General features: G+C 45.9%; 1 protein-coding gene across 2 annotated transcripts; it reads right to left on the bottom strand.

Moving 5' to 3' along the window:
- Nucleotides 1-1,251: 1,251 nt before the first annotated feature.
- LOC101172961 (serine/threonine-protein kinase 35) lies at nt 1,252-17,134 on the bottom strand. 2 transcript variants are annotated; one of them, XM_011472978.3, is made up of 3 exons: nt 16,063-17,134; nt 14,035-14,861; nt 1,252-3,542 (listed from the first exon to the last, which is right to left on the bottom strand). In XM_011472978.3, the coding sequence occupies exons 1-2, from the start codon at nt 16,553-16,555 to the stop codon at nt 14,119-14,121; spliced, it is 1,236 nt and encodes a 411-aa protein (XP_011471280.1). In that variant the 5' UTR covers nt 16,556-17,134; the 3' UTR covers nt 1,252-3,542; nt 14,035-14,118. The 2 variants fall into 2 exon arrangements, with proteins under 2 accessions (XP_011471280.1, XP_004086386.1); XM_004086338.4 differs by having other exon boundaries at nt 1,252-3,539.
- Nucleotides 17,135-17,630: the final 496 nt, after the last annotated feature.

Here is a 17,630-nt window from a genome sequence, read left to right as displayed (position 1 = left end):
ACCGCTGCTCCTCCAGATCCAGAGGAGCCAGTTGAGGTGGCTCGGGCATCGAGTCCCCTTCCCCACTGGGCGGAAGACCCTGGGGAAGAACCAGGACACGCTGGAGAGACTACGTCTCTCTGCTGGTCTGGGAACGCCTTGGGGTCTCCCCAGAGGAGCTGGAGGAAGTGGCTGGGGAGAGAGAAGTTTGGGCATCTCTGCTTAGACTGCTGCCCCCGCGACCCGGTCCTGGATAAGCGGAGGAAGATGGATGGAAACCCTTTCTGCATTTATTCCCCTTCAGATGTCTGTTTGACATCAGCTTTGTGTTTTCTATTTCATTATTTTTCCATATTTTCCATTGTTTCTATGGGATTGATGGGGATCCATAAGCATCACTGCTCATATTTTTCTTAACTTAGTTCCATATTGTTTTTACATCAGAAACCCAGATGATTGATTCAGCGATGACTGTCTGTTTCTCCTCTGCTTCAGCATTTTCCAGAACAGAATGGAAAAGTGAGCAGCAGATGAAGCCTGAAACATGCAGAACAAGCAAAGCCTGCGGATGAATTCATCCACGGTCCAGGAGATTACAGGCAAACGGTGGGAAACAGCTTTTCCCTCGTCTTTCCTGAACAAACTGTGATGAGCCACAGACACGCTAAAACAAACATCTTCATTTTAGCCTGAGTACAGTCTACTGGCAACAACAGACCCGAAAAGCACAGCAGTCAGTTAGCCTGCACAGAGAAATGATGGACTACTGCTCCCAGCAGCACTGGGGACAAATCTGAGCCCTTTATTTGTGGTTCTGAAGTTCTAAAGACAAAATTCTGTGGGTTTGTCCAATCAGAACCAGCGCTCATCCTCAACAAATCATTCAAATGACAAATGATAAGATAATCAGTAAACGTGTGAGGAAATGATAAACAGGCTGAAGAAGAAGCGCCTTTTTGACCCATTACTGTGTTTTCATGGATAACAACAATCAGGAAGTGAAGATCAAACAGTTCCTTTGATTTTCTGTCTGTTCAGAGCTCAATTCCTGAGTGGAAAACCATCAGCACCACACGGCTAAGCATCTGAATTGGTAGACTGTCAAAAAACTGAAGTGATGATTTAATATCAGGAATTTGAGACGGACAATGACCTGGTGGTGCAAAACTACAGTAAAACACGACTATCACTGCATTAAAAGAGAAGACTAAATCCAGAGTTCAAAGTGTCAAAAATCAATTTCAATCTTGAACAAAATTCAATCGAGACAGGTTTTTTTTCTTTTTTTCATTTATTCCAAGAAAAGTTGTCAAACATATTTACAGTAAAGTTGATGCTTGTCAAACATCGACTGGCTCCCGTCAGCTTTAAGAACAAAAACATTTACAGAAAGACATTTCTGTCCACACTGGAATTATGCACGAAGAGTCAAAGAAATGCCAACGAGTGGAGAAAGAATGCTGTGGTTCTGTGCAGCGCTCACGGTGAAGCGTGAACCTTCTGTTGCATAAAGTGTTCAAGTGGAAACATCGACAGACTGACAACAGCTACATCAACTGGCTCCTAGAAACACAGCAGGAGGGGAAGCGTGGAGTGAGAGTGATCTAAGGGGAGCTTTCTGCAGGTGGGGAAGACAGAAGCAGCGCTGAGCACATCCTGAAGGAGAACAGCTTCTCCTGAGAGCACACCATCACATTTGAAAGGCCGGCCGGCAGCAGCCAGCATCTGCAGCTCAACCTTTTCCCTCCCAAGCTTTGGCTGAATTCAGAAGGGAGGCAACCGTCGTGAACCTTCAAGTCAACTTCGTTTAACGCGTTTGGTCCAACTTGAACTGAAACAGACCGATTGTCAAACAGCAGCTTTTTCAGAAGCTTCCAAACATGAGAAAACCCGTCTGTCTGTGAAAAATGTCACCAATTCACCCTTTGAAATAATAAAGAAACATCTAAAGGAATACAGTCAAAGAGACTTTTTAAAGGTTTTCATTTTCAAGACTTTCTTTCCCTTGTCAAGAATTGCACAAAATTAAATATTGCATCATCTTTTTGAAAAAGCAAACAAGCATTTGAGTTGAAGAACTGAGTCTGTTCTGGACAGCAGCCCTATGTTCTGGTGGCAGATGGAGGCTATTCCATTTGTTGCAACTCAGTCTTTGTGCCACCGGATGGCATCAAAAACGAAAAGTGAGAAGCTCCCGGCTTTGGACACCCTCGGGGGTCTGGCTGGATGCGACAGTTAAAGGAGAGGACACTGCACGCGTCAATGAAAAAAGCAGACATCAAGCTTTAACACCCAAAACGAAAAGCTATGGCTGTTCGAGGTTTGTTTAAACCAAGACGGGGCCTGAGGTAAGAGTCTTTCCCGTCTGGGTGAAGGGCTCCTGCTATCAGAAACTAGGAGGAAACTTTCTAAAGATGTGCGAGTGCAGAGCAAACAAACACGCCTCTAAATCTACAGCTACTACCCTGAGGAGCTGACAAAACCAAAGTCTGGGCTGAAGCACCAGAAAACTACCTCAACCCCTCCATTCTGCCTTTTTCCTGGGAGGTTTTTCAGCCCAGAATTTGACTTTACAGACGTCTCAGCACTGAACAGCTCAGAGTACGGCAGTGAAGAAGGAGGGAAGAGGAGGCAGACGGTGGCTGATTTCCAGATGGTCAACCTCTTCATTTCCTGTGTCAATCCTGCTGTGGTGTGGTGCAGCTGCACCACCTGCTTCTCTGCTAACCCTGAGCCCAACCAGCAGCATGACGCTCTAGGGTCTCCTGATGGCTGCAGCTTCTAAAAGGTCATGGGCTTGACCTCAAACCTGGGTAAACATTCAAAGCACCTAAACTGCTCTGCCGTCGTCGCTCTTCCGTGACGACCACTCGCTCGCTCACGGTTCTACAAGCACTCTTTGGAATCAGCAGGAACGAACGTCCAGCAGGACTGGTCCACACGCTCACATTGTTTGGTTGGGGGGTGGGGGGGTCAGGTTTAAGTTCTAACCTCCAGAAATTAGACCTGTTCAAGTCACCCCCACCACTGAAATATGGCACCCAACGGTAAACTACGTGCTTCCACAGAAGCCGATGCTGTTGTGTGTCTGTGAGGACAGTGGGGGCTCAAACATTCTCTGTGACATCATGGCCGCTCCATGAAAAGGTGCATATTCAAAGCTAAAGACAGAAGGGACTTTTTCTGGGTTCTGCACAGTTCACGCATCCTTTCCATGACCAACAGAACCCTTTCACAGAAGGACCCGATCGCACTTGGTGTGTGTTGGGGGGGGGGGGGGGGGGGTTAAGGCACGAGGCGTTGGGGGGCACAGACAGGCAGCCATGCAGTGGTGCAGTTCAGTCTGCACCAATCACAGTGGAGTACATGCACACGGAAGGAAGAGCGGGTCAAAACCAAAACATCAGCAGCACCGAGGCCCCGCCCACACACAGTCGCTGAAGGGGGGGGGCTTTGCTGCAGTCCGGTTGATGTCTGGAATAATGTGCAGGTTCAGCATCTTCACAGTTCATTTCACTGGAGTCCCTTTTTCCTCAGAGTCCACAACCGCACGGAGGAACCTGCTGACACACAAAGAGACGGGCAGGTCAACAACTGACACACAACCAAACCTCCACAACAACAACCACAGGTGACAGACAGGAGCACAACTGCAGATCCTCAAACCAAGTGCAGCAGTGTCTGAGTCCAGGAACCGTGCAGCTACAGTTTGGAGCTGGCTCTAATAATAGCCAAGCGGCTGCACGCTACGGCTCAGTCGGGCTGTGCTTTGTTCCGCTTTCATTAGTTGCATAACATGACCTGAACAAGCTTAGCAGGAGGCACGAAGCCTGGAAGCATGAATGAGGAGCAGGAGCTTCCTCCACACATGCACTGTACATGCTTACCCAGAATGCACTTCTGAGTAAAGATTAACCTGCCGATTGAAAAACGGGCTTCTCAGACGTCTAACAACATTTAGGACCATGTGGATTATTTTACTGCTCTGAAAACAGCAAAAATACAAAAGGATGACCCTGGATGCTCGGAGTGACTGAGGAGCAGCAGCAACAGCGAGGAGCAGCAGCAGTGAGGTTTACAGGAAGATATCAAGCACCAAGCACTCAAGTCAGGTGGTTTGAAAGCATCAGACCCACTGAACACACCAGGACAATCATCACTGCTGCAGTCTGGACTGAGCACAAACACAAAAGGAACCAAAACCAGAAACGGCTGCATATTAATGTGTCAAATAGAGCTGTGACTGTGTGGGATTTTTGTTCACCGCCGTGATGAACCAGCAGGGGGAGCGGTGTCGCAGTGACAGTGTTAGTCATTGACACCAGAACTAACTTTCATTAAATTGAAAATATGTCCCAATCGTGTCTTTTTTGAGCTGCATTCACACCGAACGCGATTCGTGTGGCATCCATTCGTGGGTCATCCAGTCTTAATGCTAAGTCAACGTAAAGACGCCATCAGTGGTCATGCGGTGCCCTCTGAGTGCAGTGATATGGCCTGTTGTAGGCGTCGCAGAAAAGAAGATGTGTTGTGTCAACCAACCGGGGACCAATCTGGCCCACGACATGTCGGTGACATGAATCTGATCGAGATGTACAGTAAATGCTTCTATGTAGTGATGAGGCCAAACCAGTAGCTCCTCCCACACGCGCCTAGAGAGTTCACATTTTTGGACCAGCCTTCAGCAGCAGATTTGAGGCAGCAGACGTGACTTCACCGCCTGAATGGCGTTTGCTGTGAACGCAGCAGAAGACTCCTCCAATTCAAAGATGGATTAGAGGATCCTCCTTTGTTTTTGCTGTCAAACATGGCTTCCTGTGTCAAATGCTGACCACGCCTCCTTCCATTCATTATTTACACTTCAGGAAGAAGCTCTTCAGCTTGCTTTCTCCTCAATATGATGCTGTGACTGAAAAAGCGGCACACAGCAGCGCTGAGCCGCAGCAGATTACCACCGTGTAAACCTGTTAGACGACATGAACGAGGAGGATGAAGCCATGTTTTTCTAAAGTGCTGTGGCGGCTTTTCTGGACAGGGGGGCGTGTGACGGGCGCTCTTCCTCTCTGGTTGGCTGTTCCCTCACTGAGGTGTTCTGCAGATTTACGTAACAACTTGTTTTTACGGCTCTGAACCCCGGGGCCCAGAGGAAATATTTACAAGCTTCTGACTGAAAGCTGACTTTTATGGGCCTGTTACAAAACGCTGAGGCCACGCCCCCTTCTTCCAGGATGGGAGCGAGGTGGTCCCATTGCTCCGTATACCCCCGCTGACTGAGCTGCTACAGAACATAATGTACCAAGTCTTATGAATTCAGTCCCCCAGCATTTCATGGCTTCTGAACTGGGCCGAGCAGAGTTGTAACAGAACCCTCAAACTTCCACAGTTTGCAGAAAGATACCCGACGCTGTCCAAAAACCAAAAAATTACTGGAAAAGGACTGAAGTGAGCACATGGGGAGGGCTGCAGCTTACAGAGCCCCAGCCTGCTTCAGGCAGAGGCGGCACATGGCTGGCACAGGGGGGAGGACAAAATGTTCCTGACCAAAGCCTCTGTAAGCCCTGAACCGCAGCAGCAGAACTGCTAGTGTCCAGCTGGGGGGGGGGGGGGGGTGTAAAGCTTTAGTTGCAGTTTTCACAAAAATCCAGTGAACACAGAATTTGTTGTGATTCTTCCATTGACTCACCACAACCATTCCTTAAACTATCAACATAAATGCTGAACTGCTGACTTTTGTCATGTGGGATTCAAACTCTAGAGAAGTAATGGTTAATGTGGCGTTTCCAGGAAAACCTGTATTTTCTTTTGTTTGTTATGCTTTTACTGTGAAATTCTGCAGAAAAGCTGCCACAGTAGTTCAGTTAGGAAGGCGGTCTGTTGTAAAGTGTTTCTGGAGCCTTTATTAGAGGTTTTACTTTTTCCTAAAATATTAACCCAGGTGAATTAAAGTCTGTCAGTTGTTTTTATGCCAACATTAAATCCTGAGTTTTGAAAAGACTATTAAAAATAAACGTTCAGTCTAAAGTGTTTGAACCGCTCTTCTAGCCATCGTGATGATCTTAGTTTCAAACGTACGCTAGCTCTCAGAAAATTCAAAGGTCGGGGCTCTTCTGCTGCTAACCCACTACATGAGGATGACGGACGCTGAGCGCATGGTGCATGAAGCACGGTCAGCTATTTCATACAGTAAATGCCTTTCATTTCAACACAACCTCTGAATTTACAGAGCAGTACCTCTCTTTTTGATCGGGTTACATAAGACTTCATTCAGGCTGTTGTCTAATGTGCATCACTGCATCTGCCCCCAGATGCCGGCACCAACACATACACCAACACACACACAAATGTTTTCACCAAAACAAATCTTTTATTTTGGTAACAGGAGTTTGAAACCATGGAGATGGAAGACGTCTGGTCCCTGAACTGGTTCTGTCCTTCTGAAGCTCCAAACTCTTCCAGAGACTGAGGATCACGCACACACCCCCCTCACACACACACACACACCCACACACACATTAGTTTACCAACACAAATCCAGTGTTTCATCCATCAGCAGCAGCTCTTGAACTGCAGACAAGTGCATACGTCGCCCCCCCACCGTGCTGATGGTCACTAATCCTTCGGGTTCTTCTGCTGAGCCGCCGCCGGCCTGTGGGCCTGTTGCATAACGTTCTATCCCTTCGTGCTCTGAGAACCAGGCCAACATGCCCCCCCACAGCTGGGTGTTATGTCACTGCGGCAGAGGATGACAAAGGACGGCGAACGGAGGGGCGATTGTGGCGTGAATAGACCACTGCTGCGGCGCTCAGGCCCGCTTGAGGCAGATGACGCCGGGCGACTCGGGTCACTGAGCCGCTCTTTGAAGGAGTTTACGCCCCAAATACCAAACCAAACGCAGAAAAACCCGCTTTCAGATTCCAAAAACACTCTCTGGGGATATATGGAGTTACTCACTGCTCAGAAGATTTATTCCTAACATTTGTGACTGAAGAAAGAAAAAGAATGAAAAAGTCGGCCTGCAGATGAATCGTTTGTCCCCTCAGAGTAACATTACAGGAAATGAAATGTATCACTAAAAAACTCATTTATTTCTAGCACCTCTAATAATGTTCCTACAATTTCATACTTTCTTCTACATCTAAAAATAAAACTAAAAATTAAATTGTACAACCAACCATTCATTTTTGAATGAATAGTAAATTGCATTTTGTGAACTAAAATACTCAGCAAACTAAACTAGAAATGCGTCTTTCATACACAATAACCACACTGACATGAGTTTTATCTTGAAAGTTTTTAACATTAACAATAATGAAAAAATATTTACATTTTTTAAAACTTTTTTTTTTTAAAGGTGCCCATTATTAAATAATAAACAAAAAAAACAAGATGCTAATAAAATTTGCCTTCTTAATTTGTATCTTTAATTGTAAAAATAAATTTAGAATTTAAAAATATATCAGAATATATTTTGGAATGACTAAAATTGTTAAATTTTAAAAAATAGGCTACTTCACTAACATCAAAACAAAGCTTTTTATTGTTACATGTAGTCATGTTGTTGTATCATTAAATAAAACAATAGTTTTATTTTGTAGGAATCCAATTCTATATTCCATCTACATCATTTTGTATTTTCTAAGACATGTTTTCATTTTTTGTGTTCAATTCCCACCAACCAAACACTCTTGTCTGCAATTAACCTTCTTGTACCAAGGTTCATAAACAGAATTTTATTTCCATCTGTACTTGGTTGTGTTGGAACGGGGGGTGCACTTTAGACCCCACCCTCCCCACCATGAGCGGCACTCAAAGACATTTGTCACATTTGTCCGAGTCTGTCAACAATCTTCAACACAAACGCCTCCATTAAGGCCGTTCAAGGAGGTGAAGCTGGGTGGAGGATCAGAAAGACGTTTTTTCTTCTCTGCTCTCATCTGGGTTTGCGGCGGATTCTGGCTACAGCCGACTGGACGAGTATCCAGCTTTTGAGAGGACCAATACCGTTCTACTCAGTTCCCAGAGGGACAGAACCGCAGCACTGATTAAATGTACGGAGGCGAAACCAATGCTGTTAACATCCACAGGCCACATGATCCACGTCTACAGGTGTGACGCCACACCTGTGTACCTGACACAGCCAACCCCCTTTCATGTTTTAGACCTGTGGTCCCCAACCCATTTCAGGCCATGGACATAAAAAGACCAGTCTGTACAAAGCTCAAATGGCCATCTGATTTTTTAGCCTCCAGTTTCCATAATCCTTGAGGGGTAAAGTTTATCTTTATCCTCTAAAATATCTGCAGCTGCTTTAAACATGAGTTGTACTCTGGATTTCATGTAGGAACCATTAGAATCTGAATAATAATAATAATAATAATAATAATAATAATAATAATACATTTTATTTAAAAGCGCCTTTCAAAACACCCAAGGTCACCGTACAAAGTTAGAGGTAAAACACAATAAAATCACAACATGTTAAAAACAATAAATAAATTGGATTCATTAGTAAAATCAGCTGACAGAAAATGTGAAATTGTGTTCCGGAAATGCAAGCTTAAACAGATAGGTTTTTAGTCTGGATTTAAAGATCAAAAAGGAGTCAGTGTTACGGAGGTTGGGGGGGGGTTCCAGAGTTGGGGAGCAGAGCGACTGAAGGCACGGCTCCCCATGGTGACCATACGGTCGGAAGGGACAGAGAGCTGAAGGGAGGAAGAAGACCGAAGAGAGCGAGAGGGAGTGTTAACATGGAGGAGATTAGAGAGATAGGAGGGAGCCAGGCTATGGAGGGCTTTGAAAGTGCAGAGAAGGAGTTTGAACTTAATCCTAAAGGCTACTGGAAGCCAGTGCAGCTGCTGGAGAACGGGAGGGATGTGATGGAAGGAGGGGGTTCTGGTGATGATGCGGGCAGCTGAATTCTGGACCAACTGAAGCTTATTTAGAGTTTTGTTGGGAAGACCATAGAGAAGAGCATTACAATAGTCGAGACGAGAAGTGACCAGACTATGAACTAAAATGGAGGCGGAGTGGATGGTGAGGGAGGGGCGGAGTCGATTAATATTGCGTAGATGAAAGTAGGCTGACCGAGTAATGCTATTGATGTGGGATTGAAATGATAATGTACTGTCAAGGATGACACCCAGACTCTTTACTTGAGGGGAGGGGAAAACTGGAGAGGAATCGATGGAAAGGGTTAAATTAGAAACTTTGGAAAGGGTGGATTTGGAACCTACGAGGAGTAATTCGGTTTTATCACTGTTAAGTTTGAGGAAGTTTAGGGTGAACCAGGTTTTTATTTCAGACAGGCAGGAGGAGAGGGAGGCAGGTGGAATAAAAGAGTTGGGTTTACTGGACAGATAGAGCTGAGTGTCATCCGCGAAACAATGAAAATCAATATTGAATTTACGAAATATATTGCCATGGGATAGCAGGTAGGTAATGAAGAGGAGGGGACCGAGAACAGAACCTTGAGGAACACCAGATGAAATGAGTGAGGGTTGGGATTTAAAAGAATTCAGTTGAGTAAACTGAGTGCGGCTTGAAAAATAAGAATGAAACCAGCGGAGGGGGGTGGACTCGATACCGAGGGCTGAAAGTCTGTGGAGAAGGATGGAGTGAGATATGGTGTCAAATGCTGCGCTCAAGTCGAGGAGGATGAGGATGGTGATGAGTCCAGAATCAGCTGCAAGGAGAAGGTCATTGGTGATTTTTAGTAGGGCAGTTTCTGTGCTATGAAGGGGACGGAAACCAGATTGAAAAGGTTCAAAAAGATCATTTTGGGTGAGATGATGGGAAAGTTGGGAGGCGACTATTTTTTCAAGAATTTTTGAGATGAAGGGGAGGTTGGAAATAGGACGAAGATTATGAAAGGAATTAGGGTCTGAGCCGGGTTTTTTTAGGATGGGTCTGACGGCAGCGATCTTGAGGAGTGAGAGGACAATACCTGATGTCAATGAGGAGTGGATAATGGCACAAATGAAGGGAAGAAGAGAAGGAAGGCAGGATTTAACCAGGGATATTGGAAGGGGATTGAGCAAACATGTGGATGGTTTGGACTTATGGATGAGGCGGGAAATTTCACTGGGATCTGGGAGGAGAAAGGAAGTGAATATATGAGTTACAGAAAATGAGTCAGACTGGGTGGGAGGAGAGGTGGAGGAATGGAGATGCTGTTTGATATCTAGAATTTTCTGGTTAAAGAATAACTGAAGAGAATTACAGTGCTCATCTGAATAAAAATGAGGGGGAAAACTGTTACGGGGTTGAAAGACATTATCCATTAGAGAAAACAACATTTTGGAATTTCCCTTATTTGCATCAATCAGTTGAGTGAAGTAGTTCGTGTTTTAGTGTTAGAAACCAAGTCCTTGTATTGTAGAATAAGTTCATTGTAGATTTCCTTATGAAGGGGAGAGCCAGTTATTTTGCAGAGCCGTTCCAACTGGCGGCATTTGGCTTTCATTTTATGGAGTTCAGGGGAGAACCAGTGGGGAAGATTTAACAAACGAAACAGACCATGTTTTTACAGGAGCGAAATTGTTAAGACCATCTAAAAGGCTGTTATTATAAAAAGAAACCAGTTCATCAGGGTTGGACGAGTTCGGGAAAGGAATGCGCTCCAAATGAGAGGAAAACAGATCCACGTTTATATTCTCATTTTCCTCATTACTAGATTTTCCTCATTACTGTCAAAGTGGAAGGTAAAATAAAAATAAGAAAGGACCCCAACTACCGACTTGCCTGACTGGTGCAACGGATAAATACAAAAAATTCAATGGTTACTAAAAGAGGAATTCTCGGTTTAAAAAGCACAATTATCAAATGAAACTAAAAAGTTCTGAATATAAGCATAAATGGGACCCATTGTTTGAACAACTTTATTAGCAGCGTCGTAACATTAGACCACCAGTTACTGAATGTTATTCATTATTATTATGGTCTGTGGGAACAACTGTCACAATAATTCCATATGTGGAGTAAAAACTCCTGGTTTTTCTGTTAAATGCAGATTTAGTTTTTCTTTAAAGTTGAGGACTCTTGTTCAGTTTCCACACTGACTTTTTATGAAAAGAAACTTTCCAAACATATTTTCTTTGTGTTAACTTTGCTAGCGTGGGGGTTTTAGTAAACGGTGCACGTGGAAACGCGACCCAACAACTATACATGCTTCAAGAACAAGTCTGATGTGGTGGAGATGATTCAGTGGTTTTCTAAAATAAAACTTCCTTCACAATCAGATTAGAAATAAAACGGAGAAAACGTTTTATTTTTCTCTAAAGCCAAGTAGCGACCGTCCCACGGACCAGTACAGGTCTGCAGCCCAGGTGTTTTAGTTTAACGTGGAGAAAATTTGAACACAGAATCCTAAAAACTGTTTTCTTCCTTGTGCTAACCCAAAGAACGCTGTATGGTTCCTGCAGCAGAACACCAGCCCACGCAGGGAAAAACAGAAGCAGGGCTGGAGGGAAGCAGCTGGGAGTCTGGGACTCCATCACCCTGCATGGCATTAATGTGAACCTAGCTTTGTGCCACAGAACCTGCCTGCTCAGTTTCTGTATCTCTGAAACTTGTTCTGTGCTTCATGCACGCCCGCACATGCGCACACACACACATCCACTGTGCATCTAACCAAAGTCAGGCGGTTTGCCCTCAGGGCCCTGCTGTACCCTGCTTGGTTCCCAGTACCAGCCTAGAGGGCCTCCTCCCCTCTGATTACACAGCTGCTGTCAATGCCAGTCCCACCTTTGTTGGGTCATGGAGAGCAGATGAGTTTGGCTTGTTTGGCATTGAACTCCAATGCCCGAACTGACTTGGTTTTTCTTGAGCCAGTGTATTTACCTCCACCATGACACAGATAAACCAGGAGGAGAAACAGGTGAGCTCCGAGTAGGTGCTACCAAAGTGATCAAATTGCCTTGTGAAGCAGAAAACTCGGAGCAAGAGCTCCATCTGTGGTTTATGCAGAAAAACAAACCAAAAGAATCAAGTTTTAAGACTTGAACTGTGAGGTTCCATTATGACATGAAATGTGCTGCCCAGCTCATTTTGGATCTTCTCTTCATATACAGCGCTCCTATGCTCCTACACTTGGCCGTGGATCCTGCCTCCGGCTCGTCTCACGCCCCCAGCTGCCCCCCTACTCCATCTGGATGAAGCTCAACAGCTGGACTTTTCAAACGTGTAGTTGTAGATTTAGATAAGCTAATTCTATCTAAGAGTTCTGGTATGTCGCCTGTCCGTCCTGGGGGAGGATCCCTCCTTCATGTTGACACCCCTGAGGTTTCTTCTTTATTTCCTGAATCTGTTTTTTCTTTTTTGTAATTTTTCATTACAGGGAAGGAGGGTCTAAGGGGGAGGATGCCAGTTTAGTTTAGTCTGTTCAGTTTAGTTTAGAATCTTCTTATTGAATTATATGCATTTATGATCCTTTTGATTTTACATTTGCTTTACAATTACCGGTACAAAACCCACGGAGACGACTGTTGGGATTTTGGTCTATTCATTCATTTTTTTTTCCATACCGTTTATTCCCTTTCGGGGTCACGGGGTTGCCGGAGCCTATCCCGGGCACTTGGGCGAAGGCAAGGGATGCCCTAGACAGGTCGCCAGTCTGTTGCAGGGTAGAATATCCTCAATCACACATCCATTCACTCTCACTCTCACACTCTGGTCAATTTAGAGTTGCCAATCAACCTATGAAGCATGTTTTTGGACGGTGGGAGGAAGCCGAAGATCCCGGAGAGAACCCACGCGTACACGGGGAGAACATGCAAACTCCACACAGAAAGGTCCCCCGTTGATGTTGTTTTTCATGTCCCACAGCCGGGACTTGAACCAGGGGCCTTCTTGCTGTGAGGCAAGAGCGATAACCACTGCGCCACCGTGCAGGGATTTTGGGCTCTACAAATAAAATTGAATTGAACAGATAACCAACCAAGATGGTGATGTGGTTGAGCAGAGAAGCTTTGATCAGCGATTTGGAAAGGATTTAAGATTTGAAAGTATGGAGTATGAAGATGGACAATCCCCCCAAACAGGGCAAAAGCACAGGCAACACTACAGAACAACACTGGAAGAACTAACGCTGCCATGAGTCACATTTAACCCCCTTAAAGCCTGAATTTATTACAAATTATAAAAATAAATTTTCACTCATGTTTTTGCTTTCAAGTAGATGTTTAACTGAGTTAAGATAGTTAATTGAAGTGGTTTGACATGCATTTGCATCAACCGGCTCTAGGGGTTGTGAAAATACTGAGAACATCTGGGTTTTGTCCATTTCCTGAAAGTATTCAACTCCAGCATGAACTCCAAAAGCATTATTGGTTTGGAAATGCTGATGATCTCCTTCAACTTAACACGAACAGATAAAAAGCAGCAGCAGAATGGGTCATTTGCCACCAGTACTTGTTTTTAATCTATTTTGCATAAATCAAAGTAAATCTGCCCTTCCATCTACTTTTATTTACAATGAAAACTTGAAAAAAACTGGTGATATTTTTCCTTAGCTTCATGGCCCTGTCCTCTTCTTTGAGAAAACATGAAACAAAATGGGCTCACAATGGACTGAGTGATCACAAGTGTGAGTCCTGTCTATCACTGAGTCACGGAAAAGGACAGAGCTTCTTATCTCAGACTTTACCCTGATTTGTCCTGACCAGTCTGACCGCTGGAGCCGACACAATCTGGCATTCCTCCTTAAGGTGGAGCTTTGAACCGCTGAATCATGCAAAACAGAGCAGGAAACGGAAACCAACTGCAGTCTCACTCAGAAACCTTCCAGACATTGATCAGGACAAGAAAGACGAGCTGCGTCAGAAGAGATTAGCAGGTTCCCAGTTAACCTGGTAGTGAGCGCCGTCTCAGAGCGCATTCCTCTTTAAACAATGCAGCAACAGAAGCTGCAGTTCATTCCTTTGACCCCCCCGCCCTATGAGACTTTCTGATTTAAAAAGAAAAAGAATAAATAACCAAACACTTTCTTTAGCTGCAGCTGGTTAGCCAAAGAATATGGATAAAAAAACTAGAAGTAATGAAGGAATGGGATCTTCTTACCTGGAAAAGAAAGGGTTCCTTCTTGGACTGCTTGGGGTAAAAAACAAAAAGATAGGGTGGGGAGTGTGGGGGTGAAGGAGTCCGTCACGCCGCACACGTGACTTGGTCCATCCGCATCTCCAGCTGGAAAGCGTCTGGTCGGTCCTGAGGGTTGACTGCCAGCATGTCCTGCAGCAGGTTCCTCACCCCCTCAGACATGGAGCTCCGGGCCCTCTGGGGGATGTGGAGGACCATCTTGGGGTTCTCCAGCAGAGCTTCCCCTACCGGTACGATCTCTGAGCCCTGCCGGATGTAGGTGCCCAGCAGTTCACGCTTTGACTCCGCATCGATGAAAGTAATCCGCTCTATCATGGCCCAGATAATGATACCTAGGGCAAAAATGTCCGCCTTAGCCGTGTAGTGACCCTCCCAAACTTCAGGAGCCATGTAAAAGTCTGACCCACAAGCTGAGGACAACCAGAACTTGTTGATGTTGACAGTGTTGTTCTGGTTGCTTCCTTTGCTGCCAGACACTACCATGGGGTGTTCCTCATTGCTCTTGGTGTTCAAGCCAGCGCAAACTTTACTGAGGCCAAAGTCGGCGACTTTGAGCACAGGAGTACCCGACTTCTGTGAGATAAGAATGTTGTCTGGTTTCAGGTCTCGGTGGACGATGTTGTTCTTGTGCAGGAAAGCAATAGCACTTGTCAACTGACGCATGAAGCTCTTGTTGGTCTGAGGGTCGGGCCGCCGAGACAAGATGTACTGGTTGAGGTCTCCGGCCTCGCAAAACTCCATGACGAACCAGAGGTAACATGGCTCCTCCGGGTAACCAAGGACGCGCTCTCCTGCAGATTCCAGGCAAAGAACAGAAGTTAGAAGCATTCGGTACCAACACATGTCTCAGAGCTCCTGGCCTCCCCATCCCAGGGTGACTCAAAGGGTGTTACGTGGTCTATTGAGTACAGACCGTCGTGTGACACGATGCTCACCATGCTAGGCCCCCCCACACCTTTGCGTGAACATGCCACCAGCACTGTGTCACACTACAGTCTGTTCATCTTTGCTTTTCTGGGGTCAGACTGCCAGGGGAGTCAACATTCATTTGGTAATTCAGCTTTTAAAACAGTGAATTCCTGTTTATGAGCAACTCACAGCCAAACTAATGAATCCATCAGCAATCAGGCTGAGTAAACAAGTAAACAGACACTGCACAGCAAACATGGCAAACTTAAAACACAAATTCTGTCCAAATGAGGCTGAAGCTGCAGCAGTCATTTTATTAACATGAACGCCTTTTAGAACATTAAAGGATATGGGCATTGTGGCGTCATTTGCCCGCACTGACCTGCCCTGGTAATCACTGTCGTGCCACAGCAACAAACTGCGTCACTCTGCTCCCTGAAACTGGGTTAAATGAACTGAGACTAAAGCTGAGACAACATATAAATAGCAGCAAGTCTTCTGCATTGTAGCTCAAACCTGCAGCCTTTGAGTGAGACTGAAACCGTGTGTTGCTCAGAGATGCATAATTTACCTATAGTCAGAGGGTGACAGTTATGCAACTGACTGTCTATTAAAGGAAAAGAAGCAGGGTGGTCTGGCCCAGTTAGACCGTCTGCAGGTTACAACCAGCTCATCCCTCTACTGCTGAACACACAGACGTGCATCTGGTGGAAGCACTGCTGGCATTTCCATGTGAGGACAGGTGCATGCAAGGAGGTTGATGTGGCACGCAGCTGTGTAGAACACAATGTTCTTTCATGGGCTGAGGAAGCTCTGCGCCTCCTGAAGGTGCTGTGGCTGTCAGACACAGACAGGAAATCTGTGCCACTTTAAAGCCTCACAGCAGGCCTCAGAGGCTGGGCCTCGCCGCCTGCTGCACGCAGGCCAGAAGACATGACTCTGCAGAAACATTCACGTCTTAAATCAGTGTCACGCTGAAGGTAAATCAGATGGTGTCATGCTGAAGGTGTGCAGTCACAGCATGTGTAGCCTTTGCCGTAAAGCTCCTTTTCAGTCGTGAAGCTGCTCTGCTAATAGCTGTACCTTTGAGGGACATCTCCACCAGGCGCAGGTACTGCCGGGACCTTTTGTTTCCGTGGCTCATCTTCTGGGCCAGGCCGTTCCTCTGCAGCACGCACTCCTCCAGCTGGACCACGTTCTGGTGCCGGTTCTCCAAGCTAGTTAGGGCCCAAAACTCGGCCAGAGCTAGTTCTACGTTTTCCGGGGCGTCGCACTGGAGCCTCTTCACAGCAACTCTGGCCCCCGTTTTCCGGGCCACGGCCTCGTACACCACCCCGTAGCTTCCGCGACCCACCTCCCGCAGCAGGCTGTACCGCGGGGAGCCGACCAGAGAGGCCCCGGAGCGGAGGAAGCCGATGGCGAAGCCGTCGTCGTCGTCCTCGTCCTCCATGCGGCCGTTGTTCTTCGCCGCGAGAGAGCGGAGGACTCTGGCCGCTTCCCGCTTCATCCTCGCGGTCACGGTGCGGCTGCCGCCGCCTACCTTTCTTCTTCTCTTCTTTCCGTGGCAAATATCCATAACTTCTTTTTTATCGAGCGAAAGCACGAAGCGAGGCCGTGTTTTTCTGTCATTACTTAAGCTCGTGACTGTTGAAGTTCGACGTGTCTTCGCCTGCCTGGCCGTGTTCGCTGCCGTTAAACGTTAGGGCGCCGCACGGAAAGTGATGCCGCTGCAACAACTATTTTGGAGTCATAAACAAAATGTTCCAGCTCGCGCAGAGAACAGAGGGCGTGGCTTTTGTTGCCGCTCCGAGGCGCGCTGATTGGCGGAGAGGGAAACGGCTCGCGGGGTTCTGCCCGTCGAAGAAAGCGAGCGAGCGACGGTTCGTCCGAGCTTTTGACTCCGCAAAGTATCTGTTAACGGAGTTCCGTGATAAGGCGCGAGGCAACGTGCGCGAGACTTCCTGGCATCCGGTAAATCCGCAGCAGTTCCGCTGGGAGCACGTGCGTGCTGGCACGCCTCGGCTGACTCAGTATCAACATGCAGACCACGCCCCCTGAAGGAACAGGGGTACAGCCTTTAAGTCATGGAAAACCAAACACGTTTAACGAGGAAGACAGAGATGTTCGTTGAGGGATTTTTAAAGCGCAGTTTAATAATAACTACATTTGTTTTTTTATTGTTTTCATCTGTCAGCCAAAGCAAAACTAGTGTGTGTGTGTCTAAATATTATTGTTCAATTGCATCTGTTTTTCATTCATTTATTAAATATAATTGTTACCTACCGATTGTTGATTTATTTACCTGACTGAACAAACCAGAATCATAAATAACAGCCATAATAAATAATTAGAAGTCCTCTTGTTTGGGAATAAATCAAAGTTTAATCTTTACTTTTAAATAATTTCATCTGGCAGTTGATTTTGATGTTAGTCTTTTTCCATGTTTGTCATCACAATCTGGGCACAAACCTCCAGAATCTAAGGCCAATCAAAAACTTTTTTTCCCCCATAAATTCGCCGCATGGATCGAATTTAGAAATAAAAAAGACAGAGTACAACCAGCCACTTTCTGTTCTTTATTTTTTTTTTTTAACTTTTACGTATTTGCTGCAAATTGTCAGCAAAGATTAGCCTGCACAGAGAGAGAGAGC

Source organism: Oryzias latipes, chromosome 7, assembly GCF_002234675.1.
Source record: "Oryzias latipes chromosome 7, ASM223467v1".
Lineage (NCBI taxonomy): Eukaryota > Metazoa > Chordata > Actinopteri > Beloniformes > Adrianichthyidae > Oryzias > Oryzias latipes.
Note: the sequence above shows the minus strand (reverse complement) of the source record. Positions and strands in the feature narration are given on the sequence as shown.

What these genes read in the sequence shown, in the direction of transcription:
- LOC101172961 (XM_011472978.3), bottom strand. Translation starts at nt 16,555, where the DNA reads ATGGATATTTGCCACGGAAAGAAGAGAAGAAGAAAGGTAGGCGGCGGC. An exon ending in GGTGGAGATGTCCCTCAAAG is followed by an intron (nt 14,862 to 16,062) that starts GTACAGCTATTA and finishes TGGAATCTGCAG; the next exon opens with GAGAGCGCGTCCTTGGTTAC.